This window comes from Malania oleifera, chromosome 4, assembly GCF_029873635.1.
Source record: "Malania oleifera isolate guangnan ecotype guangnan chromosome 4, ASM2987363v1, whole genome shotgun sequence".
Taxonomy (NCBI): domain Eukaryota; kingdom Viridiplantae; phylum Streptophyta; class Magnoliopsida; order Santalales; family Ximeniaceae; genus Malania; species Malania oleifera.
In genome coordinates, this window is record NC_080420.1 from 117,528,526 (window position 1) to 117,554,988 (window position 26,463).

The 26,463-nt window shown below is 35.2% G+C and overlaps 1 protein-coding gene across 2 annotated transcripts in view; it reads left to right on the top strand.

Annotated features, from left to right (window-relative positions):
* The window catches only part of LOC131154213 (uncharacterized), a 121,603-nt gene extending 118,527 nt beyond the window's left edge, over positions 1-3,076 (top strand). For both annotated transcript variants that reach the window (XM_058106832.1, XM_058106831.1), the window contains 2 exons: positions 171-314; positions 2,644-3,076. In XM_058106832.1, the coding sequence (XP_057962815.1) occupies positions 171-314; positions 2,644-2,790 (291 nt within the window). In that variant the 3' untranslated portion in view covers positions 2,791-3,076. The remainder of the gene's footprint in view (positions 1-170; positions 315-2,643) is intronic.
* Positions 3,077-26,463: the final 23,387 nt, after the last annotated feature.

A 26,463-nucleotide genomic window follows, 5' to 3' on the forward strand; every position in this document is an offset into this window, starting at 1 on the left:
TGGAAAAAAAAGGTAGTTGTGAATCCCACATGCCAAGTGCTGATTGTGGATATTATTTTGATAGGGACTATACACCATCCTTGGACCATTCAATTGATGGGGATGTTAAATTTCCTCTTGGAAGGCTTGGTCTAATTATTTTAAACTAAAGACAGTTTTCTTTAATACAGGTTGATATTTGGGGTTTCAGGCACCTGTTTCTGCCATTGGAATGGATTGGCATGAATGCTATGCTTGTTTACGTTATGGCAGCCGAAGGCATCTTTGCAGGATTCATTAATGGGTGGTATTATGATGACCCTCATAACACACTGGTAAGTTCTCTTGTCAATGTGACATTTGTCATTCTCCTTGAGCTCTCCAGTATCCAGATGCTTTTAGGGTGCAGGAATGAAGGCCTAATACAACAATATAGCTTCTTTCTGTACCTTATCAACGAGGGAGACAATGGTGGTACCCCTGTATCTAAACTTGCCCAATTTTCATACAAAAATAAAGGAGATATTCAAAATTGTAATAACTATCGTGGAATTAAACTTACGAGTCATACGATGAAAATATGGGAAAGGGTAGTTGAACAAAGATTAAGGTTAGAAACGAAGGTCTCAGAAAATCAATTTGGTTTTATGCCTATAAGATCTACCACAGAAGCTATTTATCTTTTAAGAAGATTAATGGAGAAGTTTAGGGAAAAGAAGGGGACTTGCATATGATATTTATTGACCTTGAGAAAGCATATGATAGGATATCTACGAAAGTCCTATGGTGGGTTTTAGAAAAAAAGGGTGTATGTAGTAGGTATATTGATCTCATTAAGGATATGTATGATGGAGTAATGACTAGTGTAAGGACTATAGATGGAGAAACTAGAGAATTTCCAATCACCATAGGTGTACATTAAGGATTTTCTTTGAGTCCTTATCTTTTTGCTTTAGCGATGGACCGATTGACTAAGAGTATTCAAAAGGAGGTTTTATGGTGTATATTGTTTGCAGATGATATTATATTAATTGACAAAATTAGGGATGGAGTAGAGGTTGAATTAGAATTATGGAGAGAAGTTTTGGAATCTAGAGGCTTTAGGATAAGTAGAAATAAAATAGAATATATGAATGTAATTTTAATAATGATAGGAGGAGTATTGTAAACAGAGTTAAACTTGATAATGAAGAAATAAATAGCACTTGTAGATTTCAATACCTTGGATCTATTATGCAAGCTGAAGGAGAAATTGAAGATGATGTAATGCATAGAGTTAAAGTAGGTTGGGTAAAATGGAGAAGTGCTTCAAGTGTGCTCTGTTATTGTAAAATATCCTTAAAATTGAAAGGGAAGTTTTATAGGACAGCTATAAAACCAGCTATGCTATATGGAACGGAATGTTGGGCGATGAAGAAACATAATATCCAAAGAGTAAAAGTTGCCGAGATGAGAATGCTTAAATGGATGAGTGGTATAACATCGAAAGATAAATTTAGGAATGAACATATTCGTGGTAAGTTAGGTGTAGCTCCTATAGAAGATAAGATAAGGGAGGGACGACTCAGATGGTATGGACACTTGCAACGTAGGCCACATAGTGCACCTATGAGGAAAAGTGACTCAGTTATTGTGAGGGGCAATAGAAGGGGTAGGGGTAGACCGAAAATAACTTTGGAGGAGATAGTGGGTAAGGATTTAATATCCTTGAATCTATCAAAAGAAATGGTCCATGATCGCATAAATTGACGGAAAAAGATTCATATAGCCGACCCCACCTAGTGGGACTAAGACTTGGTTGGTTGTTGTTGTTGTTATTGTTGTTGTCATTTACTTTTGAGAAATACTTGTACCATTTACTGTCTGGACTAAATTAGAAGTTCAAGAGTTCTACTTACAGCTTGTTTGGAAGGACATTTCTGCTAATCGGAATAAGCATAAACATGTAGGAATCATGAAGTTCTATGGGTGTTGTGTCAGGAGGTAGGATTGAATCCACTGCTGGAATCAAATAGATCTTTGAGTCCATGTTTCCTGTGTGCTTTTTATCACTGATTGTCCAAAATGTGGAATTACTTATGAAATATTTTAATAAAAAATTATGATAGGGCTCATTCAAGGCCAGAGTTTTTCAGTTTCCTGAATTGCTCCTAGATTTTGCAGCAACTTCAAGCTAATCCAGGGTTCTCGAACTTCTTTGTTCAACACAGTAGCAAATGCAAATTACCATGTTTACTGTTTTTTACTATTTCTTTTTTGAGTTTTAAGGGTGTTGATAAGAAGTTGAAGTATATACAAAAGCAGAGACTCATTCTTCTCTATTATGAGCTAGTTCTGTTGCCAATGATTCTACTTTTTTCCTCTCCACAATGCCATTGATATGCAGCTATGTGGCTACAAAACACAAATAATAGTTGTTTGTACTTTGTATGACTAGGAGGGTAAAAAATGCAAAAAATTGGTTACTAAACTACTAATGCATGTAAGGCAGTGTGTCATTCAAATGTACAAAAGAGAGACGTGTATGTCACCAAGGGATCAACGTCAACATTTTCCCCGAACCTGTCTTCACCAAGGATCAATCCAACCGATCTTCGTATGTTTATGATTTCTCATAGCTTGTTTTTTTGTGATAAATTGATCGAGCGGATTGATTTATGGCAGGTTTATTGGATTCAGAAGCACATTTTCGTTGAAGTTTGGCATTCGATACGTGTAGGCATTCTACTCTATGTGATCTTTGCAGAGATTCTCTTTTGGGGCATTGTTTCGGGCATTTTGCATCAGCTGGGCATTTACTGGAAGCTTTAGCTGCTTGTCTAAGGAGTTTGACAGTGCACTGTGCTTAAATTCACCAGAGCTGTATATTTTTTGCTGGGAAGTTCTGGCCACTAAATGCAGGTTTCTTTTTTCAATTGCTCCTCTAGCTTTTGTAGAGCATGCTGGAGATGAAATGGTCTGTTCTATTGTGGGATTAGAAAATTCAAAAAATGTTAAAATAATAAATTATATCAAGATCTTGAAACAGTGCACGCATAACATGACATGAAACCAAAAAATTATAAAAAAATTTGCATGAGATTTTGTTTCCGTAAAATTGTTATATATTTGAATGTAGGTGAATTTAGTTCCAATTTTTTTGTTATAGAAGTCTAGTTTGTGCTTTGTACCCATCTCAGCGTCCAAATGTGCCCAGGTTGGATTCTAATGTATTTATATTATTTAAATGTTATAAGTACGTCTCCTAAGGCATCCTAGGTTAAAACTTGACCTGAAAATACTAGGGCTCAGGTTGGCCGGTGAGATCATGGGAGATAAGCTTCATTATTGGGAGGGAAATAGTCCAGATTAAAACTTCTATGTTGGAGGTTTTGAATTCAAATCCTAAGAGGGGTGGGAAGGAGTATGGGATGGGAGATTGGCTACATTGTATAGCCCAAGTTTAGTTTGGGCCAATCGAACAAATAAATAAATAAATAAAATAACACTAAAAATCTTTAGTTGTAAGCCTCTTGACAAATTTAAACTGCTTGAATACGTTCTAAGTTCCAATCCCATTCCATGGAGTTTCAAATTCTTTCCACCTGGGACGGCAAGGGGTTGAGGGTGGCCTGTGTCAATTATTAATTATTATTTGATCCAAGGATAAAATTGAACATGCATTTAATTGGGATTTTGATTTGATTTAGTTTCGAAAATATGAATGTTGCTTGTTTTTAGCTTTTAAATTTTTTGTTAGCTTTGGTGTATTCTCAAAAGGAGGGTGAATTGGAAATTTAAAAATTCTTCTTAAGTTTATCTAATCCAACATTAGTATAACTCAACCTAAGGTTATCTAAGCATTCTCCAATAACGTAGATAAATAACTGAGCAAATATTTAAACAATTAACACAATCTCAGTATTTCTCAAGCATTCTCGAAATTTGAAATATAACAAATAACTGCGTAAAATTAAATAGTGTAGGAAAGAGAATGACACGGGATATGTTATTGGGGTTCGGCAAACTGTGCCTACTTCCCCACCTTGGCTTACAAGTATAAGGATTCCATTAAAGACTCATTTTACGGGTGGAGTGAAACCTAAATACAACCAGGTTAATTAGCACAGGATTGACCTTAACTTTTACAAATTCTCCTTGCGGGGCGAAGAATGCCCTACCGATCCTTATGAGCTAGATCACCGCCTGTAAGCAGAAGCTATGAATCTTTTTCTGCATTGATTTGTTCATATGTACATCCCAGTATATAATACGATTACCTATTCTAAACAAGAAAACAATTCCCTTACTGAATAATATCAAATCCCCCATATTTACCCACTTTCCTAATTTGTGTATTATTTACAACGATACTTGGGATTGGGATTTTAATACTCCCCCTCAAGTTGGATCATAAATATTAATCATCTCCGACTTGCTAATGAGATCATCAAAGTTATCTCGTCCCAACCCTTTAGTGAAGATATCTGTAGTTTGTTCCTTGGTAGGTACATAAGTCATACAGATATTTTCTTCTTCAATTTCTTATTGATAAAGTGTCTGTTTATTTCCACATGTTTAGTCCTGTCGTGTTGAACTGGATTGAGAGTGATGCTGATAGCTGCCTTATTGTCACTATAGAGTTTGATAGGAAAGTTCACCGAGACCTGTAATTCTTCCAAGAGTTTTCGTAATTACAGTCCTTCACATAACCCTTGAGCGACTGCCCTGAATTCAGCTTCAGCACTACTACGAGCCATCACATTCTGTTTTTTGCTTCTCCAAGTTACTAGATTTCCCCAGACGAATGTACAATAACCTATGGTGGACCTTCTATCTTCCACTGATCTTGCCCAATTTGCATCTGTAAAGATATCTACTTCCTTGCTTTCACATTTCTTACAAAAGAGTCCTCTTCCCGAGGATCCCTTGAGATATCTAAAGATCTTGTACACAGCATCTAAGTGGACTTTTTTTGGTGAATGCATGTGTTGACTTACTACATTGACTGCAAATGCAATATCTGGTCTAGTATGTGATAGGTAGATTAGCTCGCCAACCAATCTCTGATACCTCTCCTTTTCCACTAGTTTTCCACAGTCTTCAACCCTCTTTACTGCTTCCATCGAGGTTTCGCTGGGTTTGCATCCCAGCATGCCAGTTTCAATTAGGAAGTCAGTAACATACTTTCGCTGAGAAACACTATTTCCCTTTTTCGTTCTCACCATTTTCATGCCCAAAAAATATCGCATTTGTCCTAAGTCTTTAACTTCAAATTCAGCAGCTAGAACTTTCTTCAATCTCTCCATCTCTACAATATCATCACCAGTAAGGATTATATCATCAACATACACTATTAGAATTGTTCTCTTACCTCTTTCAGACTGTTGGAGGAACAGTGTATGGTCTGATTGCCCTTGTCGATATCCTTGATTCTTTAGTACTTTTGCGAATCTTTCGAACCATACTCTGGGAGATTGTTTGAGGCCATACAAGGACTTCTTGAGTTTACACACTCTGTTTTCTTCACCTTTCCCACTGAATCCTGGTGGTATAGTCATGTATACTTCCTCTTCTAATTCTCTATTTAAAAAGATATTTTTAATATCAAGTTGTTGTAGTGGCCAATCTAAGTTGGCTGCCAAGGATAAGAGAACCCGAATTGTATTTAAGTTTACCACTGGTGCAAATGTTTCCGTATAGTCAATGTCGTAAGTCTGTGTAAAACCTTTTGCAACAAGTCTGGATTTATATCTTTCAACTGTTCCATCAGATTTATATTTCACTGTGAAGACCCATTTACAACCCACTGGCTTCTTCCCTTTCGGTAGATTTGTCAACTCCCAAGTTCCATTTCTCGGGCTCACATTTCTTCCATGACTGCCTCTCTCCATTTAGGCATTTCTAAAGTTTCCTAAATGTTCTTTGGCATTTTCATCCTGTTAAGATTAGATACAAACACACGATATCTTGTAGACAAGCTTCTATAAGACATGTATTTAGACCAAGGGTATTGAGTGCATGACCTGGTTTTTTTTCTGATTGCAATAGGTAAATTGATATCATTAGGTATATGATTATCAGAAGAAGACTTAATTACCAGATTGGGATTGGGCATGGGCTCATGGTTATTCGAAGCCATCACCAATTTCAACGCTCTTGGTGCCTTAGGTATGAGATACTCCTTATCCTTTGTTTTCGGCTTTCTTGAGCAAACAAGTATGTCTACGTTGTTTTGCTCTCCTGTATCTCCTCTTGAGGTTAAGTGTTTTGTTGTGTTTGACAGGTCAGGAAGTAATGCAATGGAAGACTCAATAGATGGGCCAGGGAATGAAGTAACAGGAGGGAATGAAGGGACAGGAGGCTCAATAGGTGGTACTGGTTTAGATGACGCAGATTCAGTAGTAAAGAGGTCAAAGAACCGATCTTCACTCCATTTCTCCCCTTGAAGAGAGGGCTTTGGGAAATAAGGAGTGATTTCAAAGAAAGTTACATCAAGACTAACAAACAGTCATTTTGAGACTGGATCATAACATTTGTAACCTTTCTAGGTAGGAGAATAACCAAGGAAGACGCATTTAATGGCACGAAGATCCAATTTATCGCGATGGTGTGCATGAACATGAATAAAAGCAGTACAACCAAAGATTTTTAGCGAGAGACTGGAGGCGAGTCGAGAGGTAAAAAAGTGTTCCTGGAATTTCTAAAGAGAGGTGAGAAAGGAAAGTGCTCGACTCGACATTTGATTAATGAGATATATGGCTGTTAAGATAACATCGCCCCAAAAATAATGTTTCATATTGGTAGTAAACATTAATGCCCGGGCTACTTCAAGTATATGTCTATTTTTTCGTTCAGAAACCCCATTTTGTTGAGGAGTATCCACACAAGAACTCTGATGAATAATCCCATTTTTTTTAAGATAAGTTCCCAGAATAGTATTAAAATATTTCGTATCATTATCAATACGTAAAATTTGAATATGAGTCTGGAACTGTGTATGAATCATGGAATGAAAACTAATGAAAATGGAGCGGACTTCAATTTTGTCTTTCAGTAAGTAGACCCAACAAAGACGAGTATGGTCATCAATAAAGGTAACAAACCATTTTGTATTTGTGCGATTGAAGAAACGTGAGAGACCCCATACATCATTGTGAAACATAGTAAATGGGCGAGATGGTTTGTATATGGATGATGGGAAAGAAGTACGACGATGTTTTGCAAGCTCACACATTTTACATTGAAACTCAGAAGACATTTTATTTGAACAAATAGAAGGAAACAAATGTTTTAAATATTGAAAATTGAGATGACCCATCCTTGAATGCCATAACAAAAGTTCACTATTTCTAAAAATAGATGCAGAATCACAAATTGCAGTATTACATAGTTCACTCAAGCTTGCCTCCTCAAAGTAGTAGAGTCCCTCATATGCTTTAACAGTGCCAATCGTCTTCCCCGATGATAGGTCTTGAAAAACACAATGAGAGGAAACAAATTTAGCAGAACAATTTGAGTCTTTTGTTAGCTGACTGATGGATAACAGGTTGTAAAATAACTTGGGAACATGTAGAACAGATTGTAAAGTTATAGAATCAGATATGCGAATACTTCCTTTTCCAACAATTGGTGAGAGAGAGCCATATGCAATTTTTACTCTCAAATTCCTAACATACGATGAGTAGGATGAAAAACATTGATAAGACCCAGTCATATGATCAGATGCACCTGAGTTAATTATCCATGGAGATTTGTAACAGGATGTAGTATTTAAAGCTGACAAATAATTACCTTGGTGAGCCAAGGAACCAGAGGAAGACTGACCCAATGTTTGAGTTAACGAAATCATTTTATACAGCTGATCCAACTATTTAGGACTGAATGCACTACTTGAAGAGGTATTGGTGTTTTCTCCTTGTAATCTTCAATTGACCCGTTAGCGCTAGCCTAGTACCCACGATTTTTTTGGTATTGTCTCAGCTTCCAATCTGCCGGTTTTCCATGAATCTCCCAGCAGGTATTTTTTAAATGAACTGTTTTTCGGCAATGTTCGCACCATAATTTACCTTTTTGTGGTCGTTGACTAGGTCCCCCTGGGCCTTTTGATACAAGGGCTGAAACATCAGGCCCATTAGCGTGCCCATCTATTCTTTGGGCGGATACGGGTACGGGGAGATCCTGCCCAACACGATCATTTTGGGGCCTCAGCATCACACGCCTCCTGTTCTCCCCCCTCCTAACCTCTGCGAAGGCCTCTCGGTTTGAAGGAAGAGGTCGCCGACCAAGGATCCATCCCGTCACGTCGTCAAGCTCTCGGTTCAGGCTAGCAAGGAACTCGAAGACCCTTTCGTTTTTTAGCCTCCTTTGGTATTGTGTACTGTCGTTGGAGCACTCCCACTCCTCGTCGATGCTCAGGTCGAGCTCCTACCAGAGATGGGTCATCTCCATGAAATACTCGGTAACGCCTCTCTCTCCTTGCCTCATCTGCCACAATCGGGTCTTGATTTCGAAGATTTGCGAGTAACTCTCGATGTCAAAGTATGTCTCACGTACGGCTTCCTAGATGTCATTTGCCGTTGGCAAGAACAAGTAGACTTTTTCGATTAACGGCTGCATCGAGTTGACGAGCCAAGCTGTGACCATGGAGTTTTCTGACATCCATTTTTGCAAGGCTACAACGTCGGTAGGGTCTGGTTTCCTCCGTTCACCGGTAAGATAACCTAACTTCCATTTTCCCCCAATGACCAATTTTATGGATTGAGCCCACTCATGGAAATTTTTTCCATTTAATTTTTCCAATGAGAGTGGAAAGACTGTGTTATCTAGTCCCTTCGAACCCCCAACAAATGTGGCCTTTGAGTCACTATTGATATTTGTAGAAGAGGTCGACCCTCTACTGTTGACGGTGCCACTGACCATAGTTAGCTAAGGTTGAGAAAGCCTAGCTCTGATACCATGTAAGCAGAAGTTATGAATCTTTTCTGCATTGATTTGTTCATATGTACATCCCAATATATAATACAATTACCTATTCTAAATAAGGAAACAATTCGCTTACTGAATAATATCAAATCCCCTATATTTCCCCACTTTCCTAATTTGTGTATTATTTACAATGATACTTGGGATTGGGATTTTAACACTGCCCCTTGGGCTGCTCCTAGAATACAACAGTATTTTCACAATAAAATGGGTACAATGATTATGCTTCTTAATCAAGTAGATGTGTACTAAATGTAATCAATCATATGCACATCAATAGTATAGGTAATGTAAGCTCAGTGATGTGATTTTTTGTGCAAGCAACACTCAACAAGATATGATAATAAGGATGCTGAAGAGTGTTCTAACAAGCTATATCTTTGAAACAAGTTATATCAAATTTTAATAACAAATCATAGTTTCAAAGATGCTAATCAAATATTCAAACTAACTCAAAATATTTTCCTTAAATGAAATAAGCACAAGAGTAGTTTGAAAAATATTATAACTTATAAAAATATTTGCACAACAAAATCAAAGTTATAAGAATCTTACAATGACAATGCAAAGATCCTTAAGCTTGTTAGTTTATCCCAACACAAGATTTATAATATTCAAATTTATGGGATAAACTTAACTAAACTCTCCAAAATCAATATCAAATACTTAACCAAAACAATGGGAGTATTAACTACCTCTACTAATCAATAACACAATATGACACTCTCACAAAGCTAAGATGTATGAAGGGAATGAAGATTTGAGAGTGTTTTGAAGTAAAATAGGCAATATGAGCTTTTGGAAATAGAGAAGATTTTTGTTAATGATTTTCTTAATCTTATTGCTAATCCACACAAATGAACCCATATATATACACTAATGCCAAATTATGACCGTTTATGAAATGTAGGGTATTCTTAGAAATGTTTTAAAACACATTAAAACTTTTAATTTAGTTTAACCCTTTTAACCTCAGTAAATAATTAAGTAACTCGAGAGGATTCGAGTGGTTGAACTTTAGTTCGGTCACCCGAATAGACACAGCCCTGAAAAATCATTTTAAAAGGTTTGGGTGCCCGAGTCTAAATTCGGTTAGCTGAACAAAAGTCAGAAACATTATGTGCGCGGTTCTGGTGCCCGAAGCAAAGTTCGGTTGACCGAACTCAAGTATTCTGTCGCCCGGGGCCTGTTTTGAACTAAAGTGTTCGGTAGCACGAGTTGGTGAAAAGTGATCTGACATGGGTTCGGTCGCCCGAGGGAGATAAGGTCATCTTTGGTTCTGTCGCCTGAAATCAAGTCAACCCGCTAACTTCCCAACGATTCGGGCGCCCGAGGTGTTTTGAACACCTGGGGTTTGATTGTCCGACCTCTCTCATTTTATGTCTCTTATGTTCAATCCATTTCAATTTGATTCCCTAAATGACAAGATATTATGGGGACTTATTAGTGCATATGTGTAAGGACCTAAGGTCTTTTCTAAGGGTGCCCTCATAACATTCGATTCCCTATGGTCAGTCTATGGTCATGTTGAGCTTACAAAACCTATATGCATGCAGTGATTATTACAGACCCATTTGAAATAAAATTATTACAGACCAACAAAATTAAATGTAAATACAATGGACTATAGTGGTCTTTATTCATTTTGCTTCTCCAAACGCCATCATACGGTGTGAGCATTGAGTTCCTTATGGCATCAATTGTATCTTTACCATCCATGCGTGCAAAGAATTAACCATATTCATAAGTTCAGTGCATAGGTAAGATGCATATGCTTTGTCAACATTAAAACAGAGACTAGACTCAAAAAATTAACATTTTTTTTTTATTTCAAGTTTTTAGTTTTCAATTCTTGTTTTTATTTTCATAATTTTTGATAGTGATACAAAATGATCTTGAATAAAATTGCTTTACATGTTTTAACTTTGAGAACAACTATAACTCGAATTTTTAACTCAGACCTTGTTTAATCAAGCATTGCTTACTAAGCAGGCATAAAATTGTCACATCACCTTATATGTTAGCTTGTTCCCTTCTCCCAAATAAGCATTTAGATCCCGCTTAAGAAATCCCTCACTATCAGTATCATTTAATAAAAAATGATATCATTAAGTAGATATTTCATTTTTGGACTTGAAATTCTTTTTGAAAGCAGGTGTTAGGATCTAGTCTACACTGGATATTGGTTTACAAACATATTTAACTTCTCAGTTTTCTAGTGTTCAAAATTTTATTCATCTTCCTAGCCATACTTGGGATTTTACTATAAGTTGACATAGTCCTCTTGCACATTTGGAAACATTATAATCCTTGCTGCTTTGAGTTGATTAGAGCTCACTCTATATTAGTTAATAAAAAAAAAAAAAATTGAAGATGGTATTGCATGGTATCAAGAACATAGTACTGTATATTCTTCCTTCATGCTTCATGAATTTTGGTTTTTAGGGTATACATGTTCCCAAATGTAGGATCAATGTTTTTATATTTTGTCAATTCAATGTTAGTAAATGGATTGTCATTGCTTTGATCAATTGGAAGCTTACATTGAATTTGAGCTACAAAGGAAGAAAACTCATTTTTTATTTCATATTCTTTCCTAGCCCTCAAGGATTTGAATATGAGACATTTAACATGTAAATTTCGAACTTAAACCACTAGATTGTGATTATTGCCACCAAATATATGCAAATATGTCAATTGAATAGATCCCAATAAGGATCTCAATGCTGATTGTGTAGTAATCTGGGAAAAAAAATTAATTAATTAAAAAAATATTATTATTGTATTAAATTAATTGAATAAACAAATTAAGTGAATGGTATTATAATGGTAAGAAAATCTTATTGGAATAAGATATATATATATATATATATATATATATATAATATTAATATAATATGTTATATGTTATATAAGTAAAATTTATTTATGTAAAAGTAAAGTTTCCTGATTGTTTAGGAAACTTGAAATTGGAATTTCAAAGAGTTTCTCTACGCTCTCTCAGCTCTGCTCCATCTCTCTCTCTACTTTCTCTCTCCTCAACCCCTTTCCCTCTCTTCTCGATTTTCTCGGCCAAATGTACGCTGATCGAAGAATGGAAAATACCCTTAGAGTTTCAAATTTGACCACAAACATTTTAATCAAAGTGAATTTGTCGTATGCACCACTCCTGGAATAAGGTAAGGAGAATAGATTATATCAAGAATTTTTATAAATTAACAGATTAAATTGTAATATGAGATTACAAGAATTATATACATGTTTTTGTGAATATTATGACATATGAAAATTGAATTTTGGATTATTATTATTATTATTATTATTATTATTATTATGAGTTGATTAAAGTGACATTTGTGAGCTTAGGAATTTTATAATAATTGTATTTGAAAGTTTAACCGATAGAATTAAAGTATTTGATTTTTGAATTATTGTAGTGGATTTTCTGAATAATTTGATCGGTTAAAATTATTAGTTTGGTTTATTATGCGTATTTTGTAAAGAATTAAAGTGAGTAGAATTGGTTATCTCCATTTTTTCCTTTAAATACATATTTTGAGTTAGATAAATTGTTGAGATTATTAAACCTATGTTTTCGGTAAAACAGATATTGAGTATAGAATGACCAATTTTCCAGTAGTTTATATAATTATAAGAAACACTCAAATCGTGTGGCATGAGGAAAAATATTATTGTTTAATTAAAATTATGAGTTTATAATTTGATATAATGGTATACTGGAGTTGTGTTGGTGTTATATTATTTTCTGGAATGGTTGAAAAGAATGCATATATAGTAACTGTTTATAGTGGCATATAGACCACGGGTAGTTTTATTAAATTACAAAATATAGTTTAAGAACTCCGGTGGGCCATAGAATGCTTGATACCGCAGCTATAGTAATGAAGAGTTTAGTGCAACCACACGTATCTGAAAAAGAGTGTTGGTATTGAATAGTCGATTGAGCCAGTGAAGTGTAGAGTTTCCACTTGGAGTTTAGACCAGCTATGGGATGACCATTCGTACTAGCAGACATATAGTATAGTTGACTTAACTTGGTGGTAGGCCGGCCAAGGCTAAGTCCAGCTTATGGGCCGCACAACTCGTCATGGGGGGAAGCATGTCGTTTATCCATTCCAGGGTAAGTTCTTATATTCATATTTGTAGATTTAATCAGAGTATGATAGAGTAGAGTATATGAAAACAGAGCATATGAAAACAGAGTATAACAGTGCAGAGTATTCTAGAGGTTACAGTTCATAGAGTATAATTGTAAAGTATTTACAGTACACAACTTATAGTTGTAAAAGTATTAACAACTTACAGTTTATTGTATTTATATAGGTGTGAGTTATAATTTGCATGTGAAAGTTATTCATAGTAAAATATTTTAAATGTATTTTATGCTATGACATTACATGTGATTGAGGCGAATCAAACTCTTCGCTCGAGGGTTTGCTGAGTAAGGCGAGTGCTCTGATCAGTATCAGTTATAGTCACGTCCAAGTTAAATGTGCAAGGTTATATAAGGTATCAGAGTAAAGGAGCGTTACATGATACAAGCTTGTAATCTCTCTAATTCTCGGGAACTTTATGTTAGCTTTACTGTAATCCCAAAAGAGGGGGTGAATTGGTATTTTAAAAATTTTTCCCCTAAGTCAATTAACCAGCAACAACATTACACAACCTAGGGTTAATTTAGTGCAGATATCAAAAAGATCAATATATATGCTGAAATTAAAGTAAGCTAATTACGTATGCAAGGTAAAACAGGTAAATAGAGATAACACTAGATATGTTATCAAGGTTCGACAAACTGCTTACATCCCCGCCTTGACTCACAAGCAAAAAGATTACACTAAGGCTCACTTCACGGGTAGAGTGACACCGTAATAATACCAAGTGAAATTAGCATAGGGCTGACCTCAACCTTTTACAATCAATCCTTCCGAGTTGGATTAACGCCCCCTCAAGCCACACTTAGAATACAACAGAATCATAATACAAAATGTGTACAAATTATATGCTTCTCAATCAAGCAGATTTGTACCAGTATAATCAACACATATCGATAATGTAGATAATGTAAGAATTATAAGCTCAGATATATATATATATATGCAAACAACACTCAGGGTAATGTATATATTCAATCACGCACAAGAATGTATCAACAAGCTAATCTTTAAAACTATGTATAGATGAAAATCTCAATCACAGTCTAGGGTTTCAAATATTTCTACAAAGAATAATCAGAATATCTCAAAACTATTTTCTTAATAATTAAGCACAAAGAGATATTCAAAAGTAAGCTTGTGAAGAAATTTTTGCACACTCAAAAATGTAAGTTCAATGAGTCTTGCAATGAAGATGCAAAGATTCACTAGCTATAAAATTTTTCCCACACACAGATTTATTAAATAAAATCGATGCAAAAAATCTTTACTCAACTCTTAATATGAAAATCAAAACAACAACAATGCAATGAGAGTTTCTAGCAATGTATAATCACTTAAATAACTCTCACAAGGTTTGGTCTAGCAAAGGAATGAGTGTGTGAGAGAGTATAGACTTTGTATGAAAAGTAGGCTTTAAAAAATTTCAGAGGATTTTTCTACTAATCAAAATGTTAATCAATCCTTAATTTGAGCAAATGAACTTGTATTTATAAACTTGGCCAATTTTATAATCGTTGGGAATACATAGAGAATTATTAAATTTGTTTAAAAAAAAGTTTAAGAGAATAATCCCTATTTAACCCCATTTAACCGTGGTAAAATTTAAGTCAACTCAAAAGTTTCGGTCAACCGAGCCATAGGTTCGGTCGCCCGAACACTCACATACAGAAAAATGATTTTTGAAGTTTGGGTGCTTGAATAAGGGTTCAGTTTGCTGACCAAGGCGATTTTCCAATCTGTCCGAACTTCGGTCGCCTGGTCTCAAGTTCGGTTTGCCGAACTTGAACATTCGGTTGCCCGGGGGTATTTTGAACGTGAAGTTCGGGCGCTCGAGTTGTTGGAAAAAGTTAAGGCTTGAGTTCGGTCGACTATGAACACTCAGTTCATTTGAGTTCGGTCACCCGAAGTCAGGTAAACTTTTTGAATATTCAACGGTTCGATCGACTGAGGTGTTTTGAATACCAAGGTTCGGTCGCCCAAAACCTCACTATTTAAATCCTTTAAGTCCTATTTCAATTCAATTATTTCCCCTGTAGTATATGTTATTTTAGAGACAAACCTAAGTGCAAGTGTAAGGACTTAGGGTCTTTCTAAGGTCTTTTGAGCTTATTAGATCCTACATGCATGATATGCATTAATTATTACAGACCTTTCCTACTTTACTATTACAGACCCGAATTAAACTTAATATAAAATTACAACAAATGAATCTTTTGGGTATTCTTTTGCTTCGAGATAACATGTGTCATCATATGATCTTATAAATATAAACTTGTATATAAACTTGATATACATTAAATATCAGAGTATTTGTCATAATCAAAACTGAGTATGACCTATAAGGTCAACATTCTCCTCATTTTTTATGATGACAAATACATCATGTAAAAGTGGGTACATCCAAGAAAGGTTGTAATGCCCCAGCCTAGGTCTGCTAGGGAGCACTACGTCTCTCTTTCCTCCACCTGGACCAGGCAGCAGGGGGCGGGCCTTATCGAACTAATGAATGGCCCCACAAACCAACACGTGTCATTTTCAGTGTGTTTTGTCCTCACTCACACACTTCTTGGGAAAACTTCTCAGGTGGTCACCCATCCCAAGTTTGCTCCAAGCCAAGCATGCTTAACTATGAAGTTCTTATGGGAAAGCTCCCGAAAAGAAAGGTGCACCTTGTTGATATGGGTAGTAACATCTAATCTTTTTAAGTCTTTCATCCATGGGGTATCACATTCTCCCCCACTTATAGAACGCAACGTCCTCGTTGCGAACCCACATTTTCAAACTTAGACGATGTGAATCTCATCACACTTCCAGTTGGGTGTTGGCTCTAATACCATTTGTAACGTCCCAACTTGGGTCTGTCAGGGAGTACTGCGTCTCTCCTCCTCCACCTGGACCAGACAACAGGGGGCGGGTCTTATCGGACTAATGACTGGCCCCACAAACCAACACGTGTCCTTTTCAGTGTATTTTGTCCTCACTTACACACTTCCTGAGAAAACTTCCCAGGTGGTCACCTATCCCAAGATTGCTTCAAGCCAAGCACACTTAACTATGGAGTTCTTATGGGAAAGCTCCCGAAAAGAAAGGTGCACCTTATTAATATGGGTAGTAACATCTAATCTTTTTAAGTCTTTCATCCATGGGGTATCACAAAGGTTCCCCCTAACAGTATGCATAATGAAAAGTTTATAGTTTGAAAATTTTAAACACATATCCCAAGTACCCAATTTTGCCACTTCTCCCTCTTTTGGCAACAGCAAAAAGGGTTATGATAAATTTGAAGCATATAAACAAGGCATTGGGTATGAATCATTTAAATACAAGATATGGTTGGGAAGATTTTTACAAAATTCGGCAGCATGCTGTTTGAAAATCGAACATTTTCCAAAAATATCTATATAGAAATGACCTTATTTGAGTTTAAATTTACAATTTATCCACAACTAACAACTCAAACAGTTCAGTATGATTAAAACAAAAAACATAAATATAACTATCAACATGCAAGAAATATGATAGTCATGCATTGCAAACCACAAACATATTCATAAAGTATAAAGCAATGATAGATTTAAATTATTCAGAGCCATATATTTTCTATGTTAAGAAGTTCCCCCTAAGTTTTTGCATTCTATCAAATTTCTACGTCGCCTCCGTACTATGCATTAGACCTACCTCTCGTCTAATCTGTATAAACCTATCTTCCTGAAGTGGTTTGGTGAAAATATCAGCCCACTGCTCATTTGTGCACACAAACTCAAGTGCCACATCCCCTTTTTGCACATGATCACGAATGAAATAATGTTTAATCTCAATATGTTTAGTTCGTGAGTGTGAGATAGGATTCTTTGAAATGTTAATTGCACTAGTATTATCACATTTAATCAGAACCGTATCATAGTGCAATTCAAAATCCATAAGTTGTTATTTCATATAAAGTGCTTGAGCACAACAACTTCCAGCCGCAATATATTCAGCTTTGGCTGCGGATAAGGCAACTGAGTTTTGTTTCTTGGAGAACCAAGAAACTAGAGATTGTCCTAAATAATGACAAGTGTCGCTAGTGTTCTTTCTGGCTACCTTACTACCGACAAAGTCAGTATCTGTGTAGCTAACAATCTCAAATGTCGTATGCTTAGGGTACCACAAACCTAACTTAACAATTCCAACTAGGTACCTAAGTATTCTTTTCACAGCTAATAGATGAGACTTCTTAGGAGCGGCCTGAAACCTAGCACACATGCATACACTAAACATGATATCAGGTCGACTAATTGTATGGTATAGGAGGCTACCAATCATGCCACGATATAATTTCACATTAATAGGGATGTCTTGCTCATCTTTATCAAGTTTGGTGGAAGAACTCATAGGACTACTAAGAATTTTACCATATTCCATATTAAATTTCTTTAGCAAGTCCCTAACTTATTTAGATTGGTAAATGAAAGTCTCATATTTAGTCTGTTTAATTTGAAGTCTTAAGAAGAAACTCAGTTCACCCATCATGCTCATTTCAAATTCACTTTGCATGTACTTAACAAACTCATTACACAAATCATCATTTGTTACTCCAAAAATAATATCATCAACATAAATTTGAACAAGAAGCATATCATCATTTTTAGATTTGATAAAAAATGTAGTGTCAATTTTGCCCCGAATAAACCCATTTTCTAATAGAGAACCACTAAGCCTTTCATACCAAACTCTAGGAGTTTGTTTCAATCCGTACAAGGCTTTGAACAACCGGTATACATGATCAAGATATTTATGATTTTCAAAACCAGGAGGTTGTTCTACATACATCTCTTCATTTATATAGCCATTTAAGAATGGGCTTTTAACATCCATTTGATACAATTTAACGTTCTTAAAAGCGGCATAAGCAAGTAACATACGAATAGCTTCCATTCTAGCTACAGGAGCATAGGTTTCTTCAAAATCTATCCCTTCTTCCTGATTATATCCCTGGGTAACTAATCTAGCTTTGTTTCTGGTTACTATAAATTTTCACCCTTTTTATTTCTATATAACCATTTAGTTCCACTAATAGTATGATCGTTAGGCCTAGGAACTAGGGTTCAAACTTTGCTTCTTTCAAATTGGTTAAGCTCTTCCTACATTGACATTATCCAAGACTCATTCTTTATGGATTCCTTAAGATTTTTGGGCTCTTCAGAGATAAGAATGTAAAATGACTAACTAAATTTCTTAAGGAAGATTGGGTGGCTACACCACGTGAAGGTTCACCTATAATTTGATCTAAAGGGTGGTTCCTAATGAATTTCCAATCCCTAGGTAGCTCTTGAACCTCACTTTCAACTTTATCATTTTCAATTGATTTATCATTTGCTTCTGAATTGATGTCCACATTATTTTCAATAGATAGCTTATTTAAATATTTTCTAATTTCAATATCATCTTCATCATCTCTTTTGGAAAATGGTTTAGATTCATCAAACACAACATGAATAGATTTAATAACAATTAATGTTCTTTTATTAAATACTTTGTATGCTTTACTGTTAAGTGAATAACCTAGGAAAATACTTTCATCAGATTTAGAGTTAAATTTTCCTAGGTGCTCATTATTTCTAAGTACAAAGTACTTACAACCAAAGACATGAAAATAGGAAATATTAAGTCTATGACTATTCCACAATTTATATGGAGTCCTATTAAGTGAAGGTCTGATTAACACTCTATTCATGACATAACATGCAGTACTCATAGCTTCTGCCCATAACTATTTGGGTTATTTATGTTCATTTAGCATTGTCCTACCCATTTCTTGTAAGGACCTATTCTTTCTTTCTACAACTTCGTTTTGTTATGGGTTTTAGGTGCAGAAAAATTATGTGAAATGTCCTCTAAGTCACAATAGTTTTCTATGCCATCATTTTTTAATTCAGTTCCCCTATCACTTCTTATGTGTGTGATTTTGTAACATTTTTCATTTTGAATTCTTCTACATAGTTTAGTGAATTGTTCACAGGATTAATCTTTAATGGAGAGAAACATCACCCATGTGAACTTAGAATAATCATCCACAATAACAAATGCATATAATTTTTCACCTAGACTTTGAATTTGATTAGGACCAAATAAATCTAAGTGTATCATTTCAAGTGGTTTAGTGGTAGATATGAATTTCATTTTCTTAAAACTTGATTTTGTTTTCTTACCCATTTGACATGCATCACAAATTTTATCTTTTACAAAATGTGTTTTTGGCAAGCCTTTAACTAAGTCATTTTTTACAAGTTTTGATAGAAGATACATACTGCTATTTTGTCTATCCCACAAGGTACCTGCTTTTATGGCTTTTTTCTTTTTCTTAGACTCCTTTTTCAGCAACGGGCAATCGGGTTTGATATGTCCGACCTTGTTGCAATTGTAGCACATAGGAGCGTTCAATTTTTATTTTCTTTTACTAGGCTCTCCCTTCTTAGATATAGAATCTCTAAGCTTTTTGTATGGCCTACTATTCTTTATGAAGAACCTGCTGAATTTCCTAGTTAGCATAGCCATGTCATCTTCAGATTCAGGTTCACTGCACTCACTAGATGTATTAGTAGACATTTTTAAGGCAGTTACTTTTCTCATCCTATTGTGCTTATTCAATGTCTCATTAATAACTAACTCATAGGTGATAAGTGAACTTATTAGTTCATCTAGTAACATAGTCTTAAAGTCTCTGCCCTCAGATATTGCCATAGTCTTTGCTTCCCAAACAGAAGGCAAACCCCTAAGGATTTTTCTGATCATTTCATACGTGGGATAGGTCTTACCTAATGCATGCAGTGAATTAATAATGTGTGTGAATCTAGTGTACATGCTCTGTATGGACTCACCAGTGTTCATCCTAAATGTTTCATACTCACTAGTCAACATATTAATCTTACTATCCTTCACATCCTTAGTACCCTCATAGGTGACCTCTAACTTATCTCATATCTCCTTAACAAAAGAACATGTTATAACTCTATTAAATTCATTAACATCAAGTCCACAGTAGATATTATTCATGGCAGTAGCATTTATACAAAGAGCTTTCATATCATCATCAATATATTCCTCTTCAGTCTTAGGAACTCTAGTTTCACCTTCAGTTTTCATAGAAACATAGTTTCCCTTAGAGGCAACTCTCCACACCTTTCAGTCAATATTCTGAAGGTAAATACGCATTCTCTATTTCTAGAAGGTGTAATTGACACTACTAAATATCGGAGGACGTGTGGAAGAGAGTCCCTCAAAGAAAGGGGTTACAGTGTTATGAGTCATCTAGATCTTTTGCAGAAAAACATTTAAGTCTAAGCTACTAGGCTATGATACCAATTGTTGGCTTTAATTTAATCCCAAGAAGGGGTGAATTGGTATTTTAAAAATTTCTCCCCTAGGTCAATTAACCAGCAGCAGTATTACACAACCCTATGGTCAATCTAGTGCAGATATAAAATAGATCAGTATAAATGCTGAAATTAAATTACACAAGTAAGCTAATTGCACATACAAGGTAAAGCAGATAAATAGAGACAACACCAGATATTTTATCGAGGTTCGGCAAACTGCTTACATCCCCGCCTTGGCTCACAAGCACAAGGATTACATTAAGGTTCACTTTACGAGTGGGGCGGCACCGTAATACAACTAGGTCAAATTAACACAGGGCTGACCTCTTTTACAACCAATCCTTCCAGACTGGATAAACACCCCCTCAAGCCACGCCTAGAATACAACAGAATCACAATACAGAATGTGTACAAATTATATGTTTCTCAATCAAGCAGATTTGCACCAGTATAATCAACACATATCGATAATGTAAGAACTATAAGCTCATATGTATATGTGTGCAAACAACACTCAGAGTAATGTCTACATTCAATCACACACAAGAGTGTATCAACAAGCTAATCTTTGAAACTATGTATAGATGAAAATCTCAATCACAGTTTAGGGTTTCAAAGATTTCTACTAAAAGTAATCAGAATATCTCAAAAATATTTTCTCAATAATCAAGTACAAAGAGATATTCAAAAAGTAAGCTTGTGAAGAAATTTTTGCACACTCAAAAATATAAGCTCAATGAGTCTTGCAATGAAGATGCAAAGACTCACTAGTTATAAGATTTTTCCCACACACAGATTTATTAAATAAAATTGGGGGAAAAATCTTTACTCAACTCTCAATATGAAAATCAAAACAACAACAATGCAATATGAGTTTCTAGAAATGTATAATCACTCAAATAACTCTCACAAGGTTTGGTTTAGCAAAGGAATGAGTGTATGAGAGAGTATAGGCTTTGTATGAAAAGTAGGCTTTAAAAATTTTCAAAGGATTTTTCTACTAATCAAAATGTTAATCAATCCTTAATATGAGCAAATGAACTTGTAGTTATAGGCTTGGCCAATTTTATAACTGTTGGGGATATATGGGGAATTATTAAATTTGTTTAAAAAGAGTTTATTTTTGAAGTTCGGGTGCCTAAATGAGGGTTCGGTTTGCTGGTCAAGGCGATTTTCCAATCTGTCTAAGGTTCGGTCGCTTGGTCTCAAGTTCAGTCTGCCAAACTTGAACATTCAATCGCCTGGGGGTATTTTGAATGTGAAGTTCGGGCGCTTGAGTTGTTGGAAAAAGTTAAGACTTGAGTTCGGTCGGCTGTGGACACTCGGTTCATTTGAGTTCGGTCGCCTGAACTCAGGTTAACTTTTTTATCATTCAACTATTTGGTCGACTGAGGTGTTTTGAACGCCAAGGTTCGATTGCCCGAAACCTCACTATTTAAGTCCTTTAAGTCCTATTTCAATTCAATTGTTTTCCCTAATAGTATATGTGATTTTGGGGACAAACCTAAGTGCAAGTGTAAGGACCTAGGGTCTTTCTAAGGTCTTTTGAGCTTATTAGTTCCTACATGCATGATTTACATTAATTATTACAGTTCTTTCCTACTTTACTAGTACAGATGAACAATGGATAGACATATTCACGAAACCACTTCCGGATGATAAGTTTATCCAAATTAAAAGTGAATTAGGACTGATGCATAGTAGAGAAGTTGCCTAGAGTTATGTTAGACTACATAATTCATGAGGAGCAACTTAAATTATAATTCGCATTCCACATTTGGTATAAATTTTCATATTAGGCAATTTTTTTTCATTTGGTGTTCAACTTAAAGAATGATTATTGCATGTTAAATTTTTATGGATACATCACACATGTTGATGCTCACATGAACTTTTGGACGTTAATGGATTGATTTTTTTTCCATATATCACTCAAATTGAAATATTGTGTATGTTCACATTGTAATTTGATTCAACAACGCAGAATCCTAAATTATGCATTATCTTAGGGGGAGCCTTATTAGGCGTAACCCATTTTTGTTAGTGTGTTTGTTATCATCAAAAAGGGGGGAGATTGTTGAATCTATGAGTTCAATCCTATTTTGATAATGGCAAATTACTTGATATTTGACCTGTGCAATTGAGTTTGTGAACAGAATCATGATTTAGAATGCACGAACAATAAGCTTGATATGAAATTCACGAGGAACCTAAAGTACATTTCACTTGACTCAATCCATGGAACTAAAGGAATAAAAGGATGAAGAAGTAAACTTTAAGTTCAAGATCTTCAATGGGAATGAGTATTTAGAATTAAATGTATTTACATATGTCATATGATATAATTCGAAGCTCAAACATTCACTAGATTGACCTTAGGACTCATGCATTTCATGAAAGATTCATTTACATTAGTTCTAGGTTGAAAGAATTTTTAGAGGCAAATTTTAGAAGTCTCGTCGATGAACCCCATGGCCTCATTGACGAATGCATGAAGGCCACTCGGTGATGAACAATGTTGTCTCGTCGACGAAAATATACCGAGAGCCCAAAAAGTTGAGATGGTGCTCCCATCGACAAACTCATAGCCTCGTTGACGAACGAGTGTTGTACACTCATTGACAAACGTACCCATTCGTCGACGAAGGTCGCGGCGTAGAATGACGTTGCAGCACGGACACAGACGTAACTATGATATTTTAAATGATCTAACGGCTAAAAATTATTTATATGGCGAGATTGCTACCCTAAACCCTAGAAGCACACTTTTTGCCTATCTCGTGAGAGCTTTCAACATTTTGCATCAATCTTTGGCATACTTTTGAGAGTTTTGATTCTTGGCTAAGAACTCTTGTCTGCACTCCAAAGAATTCATATTAGTCTAGCCGTTTGCATCTTCAAGATCCAAGAAAATACACGCACAACTTCTACTAAATCTAGTTTGATCTTGAAGTTTGGAAAAATATTTTATTGAGTATTCAATTGTTATTAAACGATCGCCTTCTCCATTATTTGTTTATCTAAAAATCTTATTGGGAGCAAGAAACCCATTTTCCTATAGTTATTTATTTGAAAAATCTTTTGGGAATAGTATCCTAAAGTTTGAATTCTTGTGATACTTAAAGTTATATTTTTATTCAAAAGGATTTACATTATTGGGCAAAAGGTACTTGTAAAATTTTGTTTAAATCTTTGCAATATTCAAAGTCTTATTTTTATTCAAAGATTTCATTTTATAAATATTTGATTGCAAGAACTTAGATCTGCGTATTATACAAGACTATTTTTTTGGAGGGGTCTTATATTAAATTCTTGCATAAAGTTCTCTAAAATCAAATCCTAAGTGTAGTGACCCGAAGAATAATAGTATTTAAATAATAATGAGGGAGAGAAATGAAAACAGAAACAGAAGGAGGCAGTATACTTCATCGACGAAGGTCTTCAGGATCTCGTCGACGAGGTCCCGTTTCGTCCACGAGAAAACACTGAGTGAAGGTTTTGGGCTGCTTTAAATTTCATGGACGAAGGGTAAGTTTCGTCGACGAATTTACTGAAGGACTCGTCGACAAGGTGACGTGTCTCGTCGACAAATCTGGCCCTATAAATAGTGAAAACTCGAATTTTTATCACATTTTTAGTGCTCTCTCTCTCTCTCTCTCCTACGGTCTCTCTCCCTTCTCTCTTCAATTTCGGCCCCGCCAGTCATCGGATCGACAATCCGAAGCCACCACAACGCTCTGAGCGAAGTTCTCTGCAAGTCTGCCGAAGCGGATCGTTGGTAAAATGAAGTTGGATTTCATCCCAAATTCAGGGTAAGGTCTTTTAGTCCATTTTTGGCCTTCTGACAATTATAAGAAATGATATAAGTAGAGAAATACTGATATTCTATTCTAACAAACGTTGTTTTCAGGGTGTTGTGTAGGAGGCCCTACGGGTGTTAGGCTAGTATACCATAAGGGCTTTCCAGTAGTCGGGTAAAGGAAATATGTTATGCTAGGTAATTTTAAAATATTATACAATTTATTAAATTATGAAAATTATGTATTAAAGTATGGTGTGGCTTGAGAATATGAGTATAGTACAGAGATATGTTTTATGAATTTTAGTATCATGATTTTACGAATTTCAGTACCATGATTATACAAATTCTAGTACCATGATTATACGAATTTCAGTACTATGATTATGCAGTTATCAGTGTTATGATTATACAGTTCTTAGTATTATGACGTATGAATTATAGTTACAGTTTATGCAGCATCATGGTTATTACAATTATCTCAAAACCATGATAAATCATATAGTGGTATATAGAGATATATTATATAGTATTAGACCGTGTTGGACTATGCAGTTACAGAGCACGGTACCGTTGCTACAGATATTTATGTTATGAGTGCAACCACCTATTTAGATAATACGTGGTAGTAGGTCGATCACCTAGGCCCTTGACGTGGACAGGCTCCTCATCAGATATGAGTTGAGGTCGGCAGATCAAACCGATGGAGTATAGTGGTTTATCCTGGTCAGCCAGCCAGGGTAGATCCCACCTATGGGCCACACAACCCTATCATAAGGGGTTAAATCATGACACACAATTATCCACAGGGAAAGTTTTCAGTTACTATTACGTATATACATATTTACAGAAATAGTGAACATATTTATGTACATTAGAAGTATTTTAAATAGTAACCTACAATACTGTTATGTTAAGTCACATGGAAAGGGTGGTGGAATTTTATTACTTGTACTGTATTCATATATTCAGTTATACATGATTATACAGAAATAGATTTTCATAATATTGTAGCACATTTGTCATACACTAGTAATAACATTTTTCGTCTTACTGAGCGTTGGCTCATCCCAGTGTTGAATCATTTTTCAGGTGATCTAGGTAGGCGAGCAGACCAAGCTCGCAGATAGAGGGGCTTCAGTACTGCCCTGTCAGTAGATAGTAAGTATGTTTATGGAGGATTTTTGTATATCCCAACATAGTTGGGGGTATTTTGGGAAACAGATATATATGTATATTTTGGGAAACATGTTAGGACTCTGATATTGTATATATATTTACATATGGTTATGTCTATGTGATTTCTTCTTCTCGCTACTTAGGTTGATAATTGAGCTTAACTAGTATGGTATCAAAGCATATAGAATATCATAGTATATACATAAAAAAAAAAAAAAAAACTAGTTAATTAAGCAGGTCGTTACACTAAGTTCTTCAAAGCATTTATATATAAAAATTATATTTTTGGGAGATATTGATTAAAGGATAGATTTGTGTAGCATTTCATTCTTCATTTAAAGATCATATCGTCACATACATATTGAGTTTCAAGTTTTTATCATATGATTATGTACTAAGATTTATCTTGTACTCACTAGTTTGGTTAAAAGAAATTTAAGTTGTTGCATAAATTGTATTCATTATTTTGTATTCACGGTTCGAGCTGTGAACTGGGGTTGAGGAGGAAGTTATATCTCTTGGGAGTAACGAATTGTAAGGGAAGCTCCATCCCAGTTAAAGGAGCGGATTTTTAGTGGAATCTTTGAGTGGGTTGCTCAAGTCGAGGACGTAGGCTAGGGTAGGCCGAACCTCGTAAAAATTGAGTTTGCATCTCTCTTACCCTAACGTCTATTTAATTTCCGCGTAATCTTAATTGTGTGAATATTGTGAATATTTCAAATATATAGTAGGTCATCAAAGTAATTGGGTAAATTAGGCTGATTGATAAAATTACTCATGTTGATTAATTGAAAAACATTGAGGTAGTAGTAAGTAGCTTGCAAGTTTGTAATTGATTGTTTTCAAAAATTAGAACTTGAAAGACTCAAATTTTAAAATACCCAATTCACTCCCCCCCCCCCCCTCTTAGGATAACACTGAAATTCACAGCACCCATGCGTGTTTGGTGGGTCTGCAATAACCCGAAAAAAATTTTAAAATTAAATTTTATTTAATTAATTAACTC